The following is a 13,737-nucleotide window of genomic DNA, read 5'->3' as shown; positions in this document are numbered from 1 at the left end:
CAAGTCCTGCAAACAATTAAGTAGACAAAAAAAGATCAGCTGAGGGCATGAAAAGTGAAATCATGGAGCAGAATGGACCCTACGTGACATACGACATAAATGGGTTCATGTTTCTGGTACATTAATTTGAAAGGAAGCTAATTTGAACTACCTTAAATGCATACATATAATTACACATATTGTAAAATTAGCTTTTTAGCTTTCTTGCAAAGAGCTAGATGAAAAGATTTAAACTTCTGTGTGGTGTGTCATATGTGAAAAGCTATAGCTAGCAGACAGTTAGCTTAGCTAACTTAGCAGATAGATTGGAAGCAGAAGAAAGCTAGCCTGACGCAGCCTGCTAACTTCCTTTAACACACTTGTGTCTTGTGTGTTTGAAACTGAAGTTTAAAAACCTAAAGTTATAATTTCACTCTTCTTACCTTTGGATGGATTCATGCTAGCTGTTTTCCTCGCTGCCTAATCTTTATGCTGTGTCACGCTGCATTAGCATTACAACTTCCCAAAGAGTTGACAATGTACTTTCTCACAAATAGCACCTTTAAGCTAATTCCAACAACTGTAATTGTGTATTTAGTTTGACATTTTGGAAAATAAGCTTATTTCCTTCTTCTGAAGTTAGGTGTAAAGATTAATACCACTCTGTTGCGCGTGCCATATCTGAACAGCTGTAGCTAGCAGACAGTTAGCTTAACTTCGCAGAAAGATTGCCTGACTCATACCAACTTTCTCTGAAACTCAACATTTAAATGTCTTGTTTGCTTGAAGTGTAGAAGTGTTAGTAGTATAAAATGGTATTACTCAAAACAAGTATATCTACATTAAAGTAGAGTGCTTGAGTAAATGCACTTACAGCAGTTTGTTTGAACACTTAGGAGATCAAGAATGCACGTACATTGAAAATAATGCCACTAATCAACAAATACATATAAGATGAGTATTCGCCACACCTAATTAATAATATTCTGAATGTTTAAGAACAGAAGTGTTGTGGAATTAATATTGTTTCTATCTGCTGCGAGTGCCATTTCCTTTTCCGGCTGAGGACAGTTCCCCTTTTCAAACCCAAGCCAACTCCTGAGAGTCATCAGAGTTTGTGGCCACGCTGAGCCAGAAAATGCAGGAGCCTGCATCAGTCGAGCCATTAGTGCTGAGGGACGAGGAACAAATCAATGGCCAACTGTTCATGCAGCCTTCAGTCTCTGCAAATACTAAGTGCTGAAGTCTGAGTGTAAAAAAAAATGGCCACAATAACAGATTGCCACGAGCAAAACAGGCCATTTATTGAAGAAAAAAGAAAAAAAATCTATTGAGAGCGACTTGGCTTTTAGAAAGTAAGACCTTGATATGGAGTCTAATGTTTTCTACAACTGATGTCGACTTCCTAGATCCTGAATCAGGACTTGAAAATATTAATTTGAAAAAAAAAAAAAGCTTCACTTAGAGAATATGTAGAAGTCAGACTAGGAGCCCCAGTGAACTTCAGCCTCTAATCTTACCACTCTGCTGCCACCTGATGGACAAATCGGAGAACTCCACAGCACAGAGACGCCCGTGTCCCTTTGTTTCAGACTTTATTCCTCTTTCCAAGATTCCCCTCATGAAAAATAAACATTATTTTAAGCAATAATTTATTTGAAATTAGGTTCGTCTCGATTTCGATGCCTTCCAAAAGTGACACTTGAAAATAGAGTTTATGAAATTGCGACCAATTGCTCAACTTTCACATTCAAACAGTGATTCAATGTTAAACATGACAACACTTCCGCGATCGAGCTGTTGCGCTACGACAATAAATTACCTCTAAAATCTGAAAACTAATACGTCTCCAGAGTCAACATTATTGTCACTACAGTGGTTAATGATTAAGTTGCCCGAAACAGAAGCTGCTGTCTGTTAATGGCCTACGAGTTCTTACTGGCAAAGAAATAGCTTATGATGCAGGTACAGTCTTTCCATTCAACACCGAACCCTCCGCTCATTGTGGGATGCCCTCCAGTGTGTGTGAGTCTGCGTAGAGTGTGTGAGGAGAGAGCTGCTCTATGGCGCTCTGCTGCGGCTGAGTGGTCACTATCAGGGGAACGGCGTGGATGACCACATTCTGGCCGCCCAGGCTGATGTTTGGCACCAGTAACGCGTTCTCCTCGCTGGGTAAGGCACTCTCCTCCACCGCGACCGGCCCCGATGGCTTGGACATGTTGGGTGTGGCTGCGGCCACCATGGCGGCGTTGCCTTCGGTCACGACCGTCACCTCGGTGCCGCCCTCCTGGATCAGGGCGTTGAGACCCTCCAGTTCAGAGCAGGTTGTGATGAAGGTCTGCGAGCCGCTGCTGGAGTCCTGAGTGGTTATGGCCGTCTGCAGAAGGGCCTGGTGGAGCGGGTTGTTGGTGTCGTCGGGGTTGAGCTGCGTCAACAGGACCGCGTGGGGTTCGAGGGTCGCTTCTGCGGTCTGGGAGGACACGAGAGGTTGCATAGGCGCCAGCAGGTTGACCTGCTGGATCATGGAGTTGACCACCATGTCCTGACTTTCTGGGCTTAGCAGAACCATGCTGGTCTTGTTCTGACCGTCCACACCAGTTGGAATCAAGGAGTTCTCCTGGCCGAGGGGGTGAGACACGATGATTTTGAGCTGTGCACTGCTGTAAGGAGCCATCGAGTCAGACGCGATGGGGACTTCCAGCTGGGTGGCGCTCTGCGATGTCGCGATGGGAACCAAGTCGACTGCATCGGCCGGGGTGGAGAGCTGCAGCTGCAGCACGTTCTGAGTGTCTCTGTGTTGCTTCTTGTGGCTGCGCAGGGAGTCTTCCCGCACAAAGCAAGCGTCGCACGAGTCACAGCAGAAGGCTCGGGCCGCATCCAGCTTGGCCCGGTATCTGGAGTCCACGGGCTTCGGGGAGTCACTCCCCCTGCTTTTCCCTCCACCTCTGCCGCCTTTCCCACCGTTGCCCTTTTCGGGCGTGTCCGAGTGGCACTTCTTTTTGTGGATGATGAGGTTGCTGCGCTGCTTGGAGGAAAAGTTGCAGAAGTCACATCTGAAGGGGCGCTCCTCGGAGTGGATCCTCTCGTGGACTTTGAGCGCCCCCTTGCTGGAGCACGAGTAAGTGCACTTGGAGCACTGGATGGGCTGGGTGGGCTGGTGTTCTCGCGAGTGTTGCCGCAGGGCAGTTTTGTTGGCACACTGGAAGTCGCAGTGCGCGCAGTGGAAGGAGTTCTCGGTGCTGTGCTTGATCCTGTTGTGAGACTTCAGGTTGCCCTTCATGGCGCAGCGGTAGTCACAAAGCTCGCACTTGTACGGCTTCTCGCCGGAGTGAATCCGGATGTGCCTCTTCAGGTCCGAGTTGATTTTGAACTTCGCGTCGCACTGCTGGCACTGGAAAGGTGCATCCCCTTGGAAATAAATGGAAAGACAAAAACAATGACTGTCAATGCAGCCCAGAAAAAAAACAAAGCATCATCCAACAGCTGGCGACAACCTCTGACCACCCACCAGTGTGCGAGCGGAGGTGAACGATGAGCTGGCTGGAGTTGCGGCTGGCGTAAGGGCAGATCTGGCATTTGAACGGCCGCTCGTCGTAGTGGATGCGCAGGTGCTTCTTCAGACTGCTGCTGTCCGCCGCCGCGTAGGGACAGTGTTTGCACTTGTGCGGTTTCTCCCCCGTGTGCGAGCGGCTGTGCACGTTGAGCTTGTCCCGGCGACTGAAGCGCTTGTGGCACAGCTCGCACTCGAACGGCTTCTCACCTGGAAAACAACCCGGGAGTCAGTGTCTTACTCTGAAGCGCATAAGTGACAGAAAAACACACAACTTGACTTACCGGTGTGGGTCTTGAGGTGCCGCTCCATGTCTTTTTGACCATACTGTGTCTTAAAAGTGCAACCTGCAGATCGACAAAAAAACAAAAAGTGCTTTTACAAGGTGTGTGCAAGCCTCGCGTGCTCGCAGAACGCCAATCTAAATAAATAAAAGTTAATCACACGGGCCTTGACCAGGAACAGGAAGTCCCGCTCTCTCTTCGCTTGGCAGCACAAGAAGGAAGGAATGTGTTAAAAGTCATAAAACGGCGAGAGGCACCGACCTGAGAAACAGCAGGTGTGTCTCTTTGAAGTCAGCGAAGGTTTTAATTTTTTGGAAGGTGTTTTCTGCGCTTTGGTCAGAATCTTTTTGACACCTCTCATGACGCAGGTCTGGTAGGTTTCCTCGAAGACAAACTCGGCGCTGGAATCTGTGCAGGACAAGAATGATGACGTGTAGTCAGTGCATGACTGTAAATCCATTTTTTTTTGCATGCAGGCTTACAACAATATATGGTGTTTTTACCTGTAAGAACTGTCGTTGCAGAGGTGGCTGATGTGTCAGAGCTGGGTAGGGAGCATCCATTTTGCTTATGGGCGAGAAAGACCTCGAAATTATTATACTGCTGCTTGCAGAAGCCGCAGATGTGAATATCTGGGCTCACCTCCACCACAACAGAGTGTCCTGCAGCGACTTCAGGGGGCACAAAACACAGAAACAGACACCCATTATTCGTACAGGAAGTTGTTTGAATGTGAAACCAACAAGAGGGTGAAACATTACGACGCGGACTCATTAATAAAACGTCAGAGACATCGTCTAAGAAGGGATCTTGTTCATGACTGGTTTCCCTTTACCTTCGGCGTTGTATGTTGCCATTTTTCCAGCTTGTTTTGCTGCAGATCAGCTCATCTCCTGGCTCCTAAAAGCCCACAGGGTCGTCCATGTTGTTGTTAAACTGAACCGGCTCGACTGAAGATACATGTAAACACTAAACAGACCCTAAAACATATTTTGAACAGTGGAATCTATCGCGGTCTGGATATCAATGGCAATGACAGTTTACTTCTCCAACAACACCAAACATCGGTTTTGCGACATGCTACGTGGGGTTTGCGGCAGAGGGACAAGCATGCGTTCCGTTAAGGTGACGTCACACGATGCGTTTAGGAGTATGGGACAAATGTAAATTAACACAACTGAGCATGTGGTTAATGAGATAAAAGTGGTGTTTTTTTTGTTACTGTAAATTCAGTTTTCACAATGAATGTTGCTTTTATATTTAATGTTTTTTAAGCTTTTGCTTGTTATTTTAATTATCAAGTATATTGTTCGTCATTTGAAAGGTCAACTAATCAAAACATCAACTAATAGCCGGGAGTTTTATCCTCGTCCTCTGTATTCTTCCAGTGTATTAAGCTGCCTTGCGACTTTCTTAATTCAAATAAGTTTAAAAATCATATATCATCATTCATTCAGTGCCAATTATCTAGTGAGTAACTGCAGTGATCCAGGATATCCACTTGAACCTGAATGCAGCATTACCATTGTTGTGAGTGGAACACTTTTTTTTGTTCTCGACATCTTTTACACCTCTTTAAAAATAACAAAAGTCCTACTAATAGAAGCCTTTATATGTAAACGTACAATTTTGTCCGGGAGTGACATAAGTTTGTGTGATTTGACCACAGACATATTTATATATATATATATGCGTTGACAATCTTTAACTAAACTGTTAACGTTTTTTCTTCGTTTCTATGAAAAAACTGGCAAGACCGCCATCTTTACTGCCACCTGTCGTCGTGGAAGTCCAGTAATTTGGCCCACAATAGGCTACCAGGTAGCTACACAAAAACTTTTAGCACGTTAAGATGAGATGAATAATTATGTGATTATAAACGACATTAGCCTCACAGTCAACTGTCAGCTGGAGAGTCAATAGCCTAGGCCTTGACAGTAACATTAGCACATTTAGCCTTAGCACCATCTGTGGCACCTGCAACGGCTTCACAGAGCCTTTCTCTGTAAGAGAGGTAGGTTTCAGATGTAGCAATTGTTGTAGGGCACTTACATTAAATATACACACTCTACCATCTTTCAAGTAAGGGCAATTTACTGGGTTGTGGAGGTGAGTGAATGAGAATGCCTCTTTTTTTATGCCAGAGCAGTTGTGCTAGTGTGAATAAGCCATGAAAGTGACTGACATACAGCTCCATTTTCACTGGCAGGTCCTTAACTGCCTGATTGCCACTGTGAAGCTCAGGAATTTCCTTACGCTGACTTTCCTGCATGGCAAAGGCACAGGACTGATTCCTTCCCTGCTGAAACAGCAAATCCTTGAGACAGACAGGAGGTGCACACACACACACACACACACACACACACTCACACACACACTGCAGGGCCTGCCCACATGAATCTGACTAGTTGATTACTGCTGTCTTTGAATTTGATTCTGACAGGATCGTCCCCGTAGACTCCGATAAATGTATGGTAACAGTTTATGTCATATTAAAAAGAGAGAACTGTGTTCTTAAGGCATTTTTGAAAATTGATGACACGGTCCACGAAGAAGAGAAAAGGCATGAAAGAGAGATAAGTAAATAAATAATTAGATCTGACCGAAGACCGTGCAAATCGTGTGCACATAAATCCCCAACAAACTCAGTGCAGTTAAATGTACATCAAGGACCACATTCACATGTGACAGACAAATGACTCAGGGATGGGTTAATTAAAGACAGACTTATGTCAGCCCCCCCCCCCCCAGCAGTGGAGAACGGGCCAGTGTGCGCTCTACTTTGATCTAGACTTCATTTTTACGATCAAAAAAATTGTAAATCGGCCTTTCGCAGAATTTCTCCCCCCACTTCAATGAGCAAGTCTTGTGATTGAGCAGTTTAGTCACTCCATTACGAGGCTTAATCTGTGTCATTAGGTACGTCATTACAGATATTCCCAGTAGTACTGTGTAACAAAAGTTTTTTTTCTCAATTAACTGAAATTCATTTGGTCTCTTAAATGTCAGAAAATTGTGTAGAATGCCCGAAGTCCTTTTCTAGAATGCAAGTTGATGTATTCAGATGCCTTTTTTTGGATCATGTCCACAGGCCAATGATATTCAGTTAACTTCAGTTAAAAGAAAAGCCAAGAAATCCAGACATGTAAAAAGCTTAAACCCGTCAAGTTTTGCCAAGTTTGCTTAAAATTGATGCAACAATCAAAACTGTTGCCAATTAATTACATGTCCCCTGACTTATAAATTATTTGACTAATTTCTTAAGCTCTAATTTACAGCAATGCTAAAGTGCACTAGAGCTGCAGCTAATGATTACTTTCATTATTGATTAATCTGGGGATTATTTCCATGATTAATTGATTAATCCTGGGTCTAGAAAAATGTCCAAAAATTGTGAAAAATGCTCATTGCAGTTTTCTCAGAGCCCAAAGTGACGTCTTCCGTTTGGCTCCTCTGACAATCCAAAACCCAAACTCCTCATCTACAATCATAAATGACAAGGAAAAGCAATAAAACCTTGCACTAACAAAGCTATTCCCATCAAATGTTTGACATTGTTCCTTGAAAAATGACTCGAGCGTTTGATCGAGTATCAAAATAGTTGGCAATTGATTTTTCTTTTCATCAGCTGATCAATTAAGCGACCGATCCTTGCAGCTCTAAAGTACACTGCATGCTACGCCTCGCTACGGTTCCTGTATCTTTTGAAACAATAAGCTCTTTTTCATTTGTTGTACTCAGAAAACAAAGTATCATTTGGACATCCAGCTCTGCCAGTTCTAATTTGTAGTCGTGCCCCTTTCCCATTCAGACGCCCGAGAATTCAGTGAGTGATGTAATGTCCCTCTTTTCCCCAATGAGACAAGGGCAACAATAGGGGGGAGTGCCTCTGTCACATTATTTTCCCCCACCGAGGCACGCCAGCTGCTTACAGTTGCTTAATGGCTACGAGCTGTCACAAGGCATCACAGCCCGCTGCCACACAGGAGCGGCAGATGCTTTAATTGCACAATGACTTGTAGGTTGTCAACAGCAATTATACCAGGCTTCCACCTGAGGGCACCCAAAGAACACCGTCGACTCACTCCACTGGCAAGACGCAAGCCTCAGAAGCTGGCTGCTACACATAAACCTGATCTCTGAGTCCAGACAAGAGCCACAGACGGATTCCAAGTCTCCTTTTAGCTTAATGGTTCCGCCATGTGCCGCAATAACCTGTGCAGGATTGTCAGACAGCAGGCTCAGGACCCCAAAATCATATTTAGAAATAAAATATTTATCTAGCTTTGTCACCTTAGGGCCCGTTGCTCACCGTGCGGCGGCAGGTCGTGGTGTGCAGAGTTTGAGTAATTTTGCTCATTACTAATTCATGTCATTTTTTTTTTCTTTTGCGGTTCAGGGGAGGCTCATTTGCCGCTGCCAGTCCTAAGATTATTATCATTAAGAGGAGGCAAATAAAATGGTGAGTTCAAAGCTTTGCTGCAACATGCTTCAGCCCACATCGGTTCAAGTGCGTTGATAGTTTGTTACACGTACAGTTTTTGAGAAAATACTGTGTAATGCGCTTAGATTCTCGGTCGAGCCTATTTATAGACAGCCCTGCAATTATAATCAAGCAACTCCGAAAACCAAACACACATAGCAACCTTCTGTTTGTGTCATGTCATATTGAATGGGTAAAAGATGTCCGGAGTACCGGGTTTGTTTTGAGCTATAAGACAAATTATACACACATGTATGAATTCCTTTGGTCAACAGCTGCCATCTCAGCATCAGATAAAGCAGAGCCAAAGTCTGGGAAGCATCAGATGCCTCCAACACTCCCACTTTATCATATAAAAAGACGGTGTGCACACGGACAGGCCCGCGCGCACGAGCAAGTGCAGCAGTGCTGCACACAAAAGGCGCACATGCTCACACGCAAAACAGCGCTATGCTCTTTGTATCTGCCAACTGATGCAGATGATAGGGCTGCAGATGAGTGCAGGCTAACCAGAGACTAGAGGGTACATGGCGGCTGCATAGACAATAGCAGGCCGTAGCTTTGGGAGGAGAGCATTCAACCCTCAGAAACATGCAGATTTAAATAAAGACAAAATTGCAACCTTTTTTTTAAATGTTGTGTATAATTTTCTGCTATAGTTAAGGATTAAGTTTTTTGCTGATACAGAAGCCTGCATGCATATTAATGTGGCCATAGTGTATATGAAGTATATGAAATTTTAATGTTAGAGTCGGAAACATTTGCTTTCTAGTCTTCTAATTAAAAGTGCATTTCTGTAAAGACTGAAGTATTATTAGTGGCTTTGGGAGGGGGAAGGCTCTGTAGGTGCCTTGTATTTTGCTGTAGAGTCAGCAGGGGGTGTCCAAAATCAGGCTGAAGAAAGGAACCTAATGCTTGTTTGTAGCAGCTTCCAAGGCAGTGCTCCAGTTTGTAGTCGCTGACATTTTGGAACCAGTGGGTCAGCAAAATGGAGAAGCCGCGGAGATGCATCAAAACCAGTGAGACTTCTGATCGCAGGATGGTTGTGCGTGTAATTTATGGCGGCTCTTTGCTTTTCTTCATCGCGAGCCCTAATTATCGTCGCTGTGTGGGGACTGACCATTAACATTATTAGAAGTAGGTTTCAGGTGTAAAGTAGAACAAGAGCAGGGAACGAACACATGCACCGAAGAGTCTGGGGTTGAGATCTACAGAGCTGAGTCTAAACAAAAGGAGTGTGTGTGCGCGCCAATGTGTGTGTGCACAGGGATTTTTTTTTTGTGCGAAATTGTCAGTGATGTCATGATGGAGGAGGGAATCGTGATAGTTAGACGGATAACAATGAGGCTGTCTTATTCACACGTACACACACACCTGCACACACCTGCACACACACGGCGGCATCATCATCGTCACAGAGGGAGAAAGGCTCATAATTGGACAGAGGTGTCTGTAGATAATGAAGCCAGACCTCACACCTGCCAAACCTTGGGGATTTCACTTGACTGGCCACTTAAATCTTCCTCACTCTGCGGGTCTGGAGGGCAAGAGAGTGAGTAAGGAACTAATGGAAAAAAAAGCATGCGCTACAGGGAGGATCCCTGTCAGCATGAGTGTAGCGAGGACCCCCCCCCCCCCACACACACACACACACACACTCATCCCCGCCCGCCCCGGCTAACTCAGCCCCCACAGCTCGTTCCATACAGCACCCACCTCACTTCACTTCACTGTAAATCCTCTGGTGTCAAGGATTTCAGACGGAAATGGGGAAATGCTGCACCAGCTATTTTGTTTCAAACTCTCAAAACACTCGCTTCTCCCGAGTTGTCTTTGGTGACAGCGTTGTGTGCGGGAAGCGTATTGTGCCAGCTTTTAGTGGGGTGTCATTCGAGGTGCTGAAAGGGAAATCAGATAGACGCTTCAATGGAGAAACACTTCTATATGAAAAAGTTTACCTGACAGTCATCAGTGACGGCGTGACAGCGTATCAGTGGTAGCAAAAAGCTACACCAATTAGGGGTCGAGTTTACGCCGACAAAATCTTAACAATTTATGGGAAACAGAATGGAAATCCACTCCGTCTTTCTTCGTGACTCGACCCGTAAATGAGGCTTAGAAATCATTGTCGTTCTTAATATAAATAAGGTATAGATCTAGCACTAGAAGAGAAACTGTTATTCTATTGTGTTTTATTGCATTCTATTCTATAAATACGCAGACAGCAATGAGAGACAGCAGGGGGGTATCACTCTTTGTTAGCCTGTCATGGAGTCAGCCATGTCAGCCTTTACATAGTTGGCTGTGTCTGCTGTCAAAAGGTTGTAGTGCTAAATGATAAGAATCAATAACTTTGTAGTGCTAACAGACACAAATAGAGACTGGTAGCTTTGCTTTTGGCTTCGCTGTATCCAGATGGCCACGGTATATCCGTCATATTTTATTTTTTTTATTCTGCAGATATTGGATAAAAAGGATAAACAAGCGCTTGTCAAACCCGGCTGTCTCGTGGAAGTTGTTTTGTGCCTCCACCGCTACCCGAAGTCAAGCCATGCATTAATGTTTTGACTTTAGGGCTGAAGCAAGGTTACTCGGGGAGCCTGTGTCATTACTCTCAGAGCCGAGAAATACCGATAAAGAGAAAACAGTGATTCCTGATGGAGATCTGCGTGCACATCTGCACATGCTGCAGCAGAGTCACTCAGTGACGTTTTCAGGTGTCAGTGAAGCTGCATACAATGCGTACAAGCTGGCAGACGCATAGCAGGATAACGACAGAAAGGCACAATATTGAATTGGATGCAAAATCGGAATAAATCCTAAAATCATCCCTCTTTGACCGAGGCAGTCATTCAACAGGAGATGAGCCAGAAAAGCCCGGTCCAGGATAGTAATCTTGGATACTTTCAGTGTAATTTTTCCCATGTCCGGGCCAGGTGGGAAGGTAAATGAGCCCAGGTGGCTCGCCTGGCCCGCGATACCCAGGAGAGAAACCTTGCAATCAACAGCAACAAAAACTAGCATCCATGGTGATGGATGGTGTCACATGTCCACCTAGTGTCTGCGCTCTAAGTGCTGTGCATACTGAGGTGATGGCTCGCCTCATCCTCGACTGTGATAGATTATAGATAGACAAAAAGCCGCGTGAGCACAGCCAGGTTTGGGAAATGCGCTGTAACCGTAGACCCTGGATCATCATCGTCCCATCTTTTACCAGCTTAAGCTGCCACACGGAGACACTTTTAGTAGTTGGACAACATTCGCTAATGTGGATCTTCTTTCCAAATTGCGATGATAAGCGACGCTGAAGTGCGCCCTGAAATGAAATCACACGGAAACCGAAAGCTTATCAAGATGAAACTGTGCAATAATACAAGAATTATCCATCACCATGCATCATGTATTTGTTTGCAGGAAACAGATTACATGGATCTTAATTGAAATATTATTTTACCTTCATTTGAATTATTTATGGGGCTGCCGACTACATTCATACCTCAGAGAAAAAAACATGAACACATGATGTGTTGCAAGAATATGTGTGTGTGCAGTTGTGTGCGTTTCTCATATATTATTCAAAGTGTATAGTCAGAATATGTTCTTACGTAGCCATATGAAGGATATCAAGCGGCCTGTCTTTAATACAATTTACTTGAGATCCACTGGCCAGAGCAGAGCTGTCCATTGGCCTACCATTGCTAATGAGATCGGGGGGTAAAATTGAGAGTGGTGGGCAGGCTGTCATCCGCTAGGTGATGGTTTTAAGACTAAGCAGTGATACTTCATTAATTAACCTTCACATTCTATGTAGATCTGCTCATCAAGATGCAGTTAATTAAAGAAAGGTCATTCCAAGGGCTGCCGGGAAGCGGCATTATTACAATGGAGGGATGGCACTGCTTTGAGGGAGATAACACAGGGGAGGGGGCAGGGAGAAGGCGATCACCCAGTCGCTACTGAAATGGCAGACGGCTTGCCAAAAGCCAGTTTTCCGAACTCCTGACTGCGGAGCACCTTACTTCTAGAAAAAGATGTATTTTTCATTTGTTTTTGTTTTTTATTTCTTGCATTCCTTCTTTTTTTTTTTATATAGAAGGATAACGCTGAAAAGCTCTAATGGAGAAAGCCTCAGTAAAATATTCATTACACTCAATCGACAGCATCTATCTTTTAGCATCTCGGTATAGTTTTTCTGCACTCTTTTCGCAGCCCCTGTGTCTTCCCTGCCAATTTCCAGGGTGATTTCTACTTTCTCTGACCTTGCTCAGTGTACAGGAAAAAAATGCCATCCTGAGTAAATAAAGGGCCCCGGAACTCAGCGGGATATGAAATAGTTATGCATCATCTGTAAGTGAAATCCACTTCGGGGTGGTGACTTATTCATTTTGATTTCTGCCTATCTATCTATGTATCTATCTTTGTCGCTGTCTGCGAGAGCACAGCTCGGAATGTGTAGACATGTTTTGGAAAGTGGATCAAATATAGTCTGTTTTGTCATAAAAACACCAGCATATAGAAATGTCCCTATTAGGCTCGTATCAATCAGACTGTGGTTGTTTTCGTGCGGGCCTGGACTGACACAAGGACAGAGACACTTGGAGACAGCTTAGTATGAAAGAACGTGTCTGTAGAAGTGCCTCTCGGCCAATCACATAAGTGGGATCAGACTTCGTGTTACAAATGGTTTTCTATAATGTTTTTGCCAAGCCTTATTTTTTTTTATAATGGCGTCCCCTCCTCCTCTGAGCACTGTCTTGTTTGGAACCTTGGCGTCAGTTTTTCAAAATGTTGCTCTCCTGCAAAATTGTAGCGAGACATCAGCACCTCCCCTGTGTCCACTCAGTCCTCCTGCAGTCATCCCTGAGTGTCTTTTGGCATTGCTTCCAATGGCAGGTGTAGAGACAAACGAGAAACGGTGCGCAAGCGTGCACGCGGATGCATTCAAGCGTGTGTGTATATATGTGTGTGTATATATCCCTCCCACCCTGCTACGATACAGTAACTGCTGACCCCGGACACAGTGCCATTATGGCAGACGAGGCAGGGCTCCCCTGGCAGCGGCTGGGGCGGCTGGTTGCTAGGTGGAGAGACATTACCGCGGGCCTCTGCAATAATTTATCCTAAGAGCGCGGCGAGCCGTCATGTAGCCCCTGACAGAGAGCTGCAGTACTTTATCAGCCTGCCTGTAAATCAGCCATGTGTGGGTGCAGACGGCAACATTGTTTGATCTCTTTCAGACACTCTAATAATCTGCTCCCCTCTGATTGATACCTTCACACAACAAAGCACATTACACCAGCAAACCGCAGCAGCCAGCAGTGTGTGCGTGCGAGTGTGTGCGTGCATGCGCTAATGTAAGGAGCATGTGTGTCCGTGCGTGTGTGTGTGTCTTTCTGGTGGTCATCAGTATTGCCAGTGGCCTGGGGAGGGAGAGGGAGGGG

General features: G+C 45.0%; 2 protein-coding genes across 2 annotated transcripts in view; one reads left to right on the top strand and one right to left on the bottom strand.

Annotated features, from left to right (window-relative positions):
• Positions 1 to 1,251: 1,251 nt before the first annotated feature.
• Positions 1,252 to 4,937, bottom strand: zfp64 (zinc finger protein 64 homolog (mouse)). Its single transcript, XM_030424121.1, has 6 exons — positions 4,649 to 4,937; positions 4,317 to 4,484; positions 4,075 to 4,221; positions 3,814 to 3,876; positions 3,488 to 3,739; positions 1,252 to 3,387 (listed from the first exon to the last, which is right to left on the bottom strand). Exons 1-6 carry the CDS (start codon positions 4,668 to 4,670, stop codon positions 1,979 to 1,981), a joined length of 2,061 nt encoding a protein of 686 aa, XP_030279981.1. The 5' UTR covers positions 4,671 to 4,937; the 3' UTR covers positions 1,252 to 1,978.
• Positions 4,938 to 5,702: 765 nt separating this feature from the next.
• The window catches only part of tshz2 (teashirt zinc finger homeobox 2), a 110,176-nt gene continuing 102,141 nt past the window's right edge, over positions 5,703 to 13,737 (top strand). The window contains exons 1-3 of the mRNA XM_030424106.1: positions 5,703 to 5,827; positions 6,023 to 6,147; positions 8,213 to 8,275. The gene's annotated coding sequence lies outside the window, so the exon portion shown is untranslated. The remainder of the gene's footprint in view (positions 5,828 to 6,022; positions 6,148 to 8,212; positions 8,276 to 13,737) is intronic.

This window comes from Sparus aurata, chromosome 7 (assembly GCF_900880675.1).
Source record: "Sparus aurata chromosome 7, fSpaAur1.1, whole genome shotgun sequence".
Classification (NCBI taxonomy): Eukaryota; Metazoa; Chordata; class Actinopteri; order Spariformes; family Sparidae; genus Sparus; species Sparus aurata.
This window is presented reverse-complemented; position numbering and strand designations above follow the sequence as displayed.

Bases quoted from the DNA above. Each gene is read 5' to 3' on its own strand.
- zfp64 (XM_030424121.1), bottom strand. From the start codon at position 4,670: ATGGCAACATACAACGCCGAAG. The intron at 4,222-4,316 runs GTAAAAACACCA...TGTCCTGCACAG, and splicing joins TGCAACGACAGTTCTTACAG to ATTCCAGCGCCGAGTTTGTC. The intron at 3,877-4,074 runs GTCGGTGCCTCT...GTCGATCTGCAG, and splicing joins ACACACCTGCTGTTTCTCAG to GTTGCACTTTTAAGACACAG.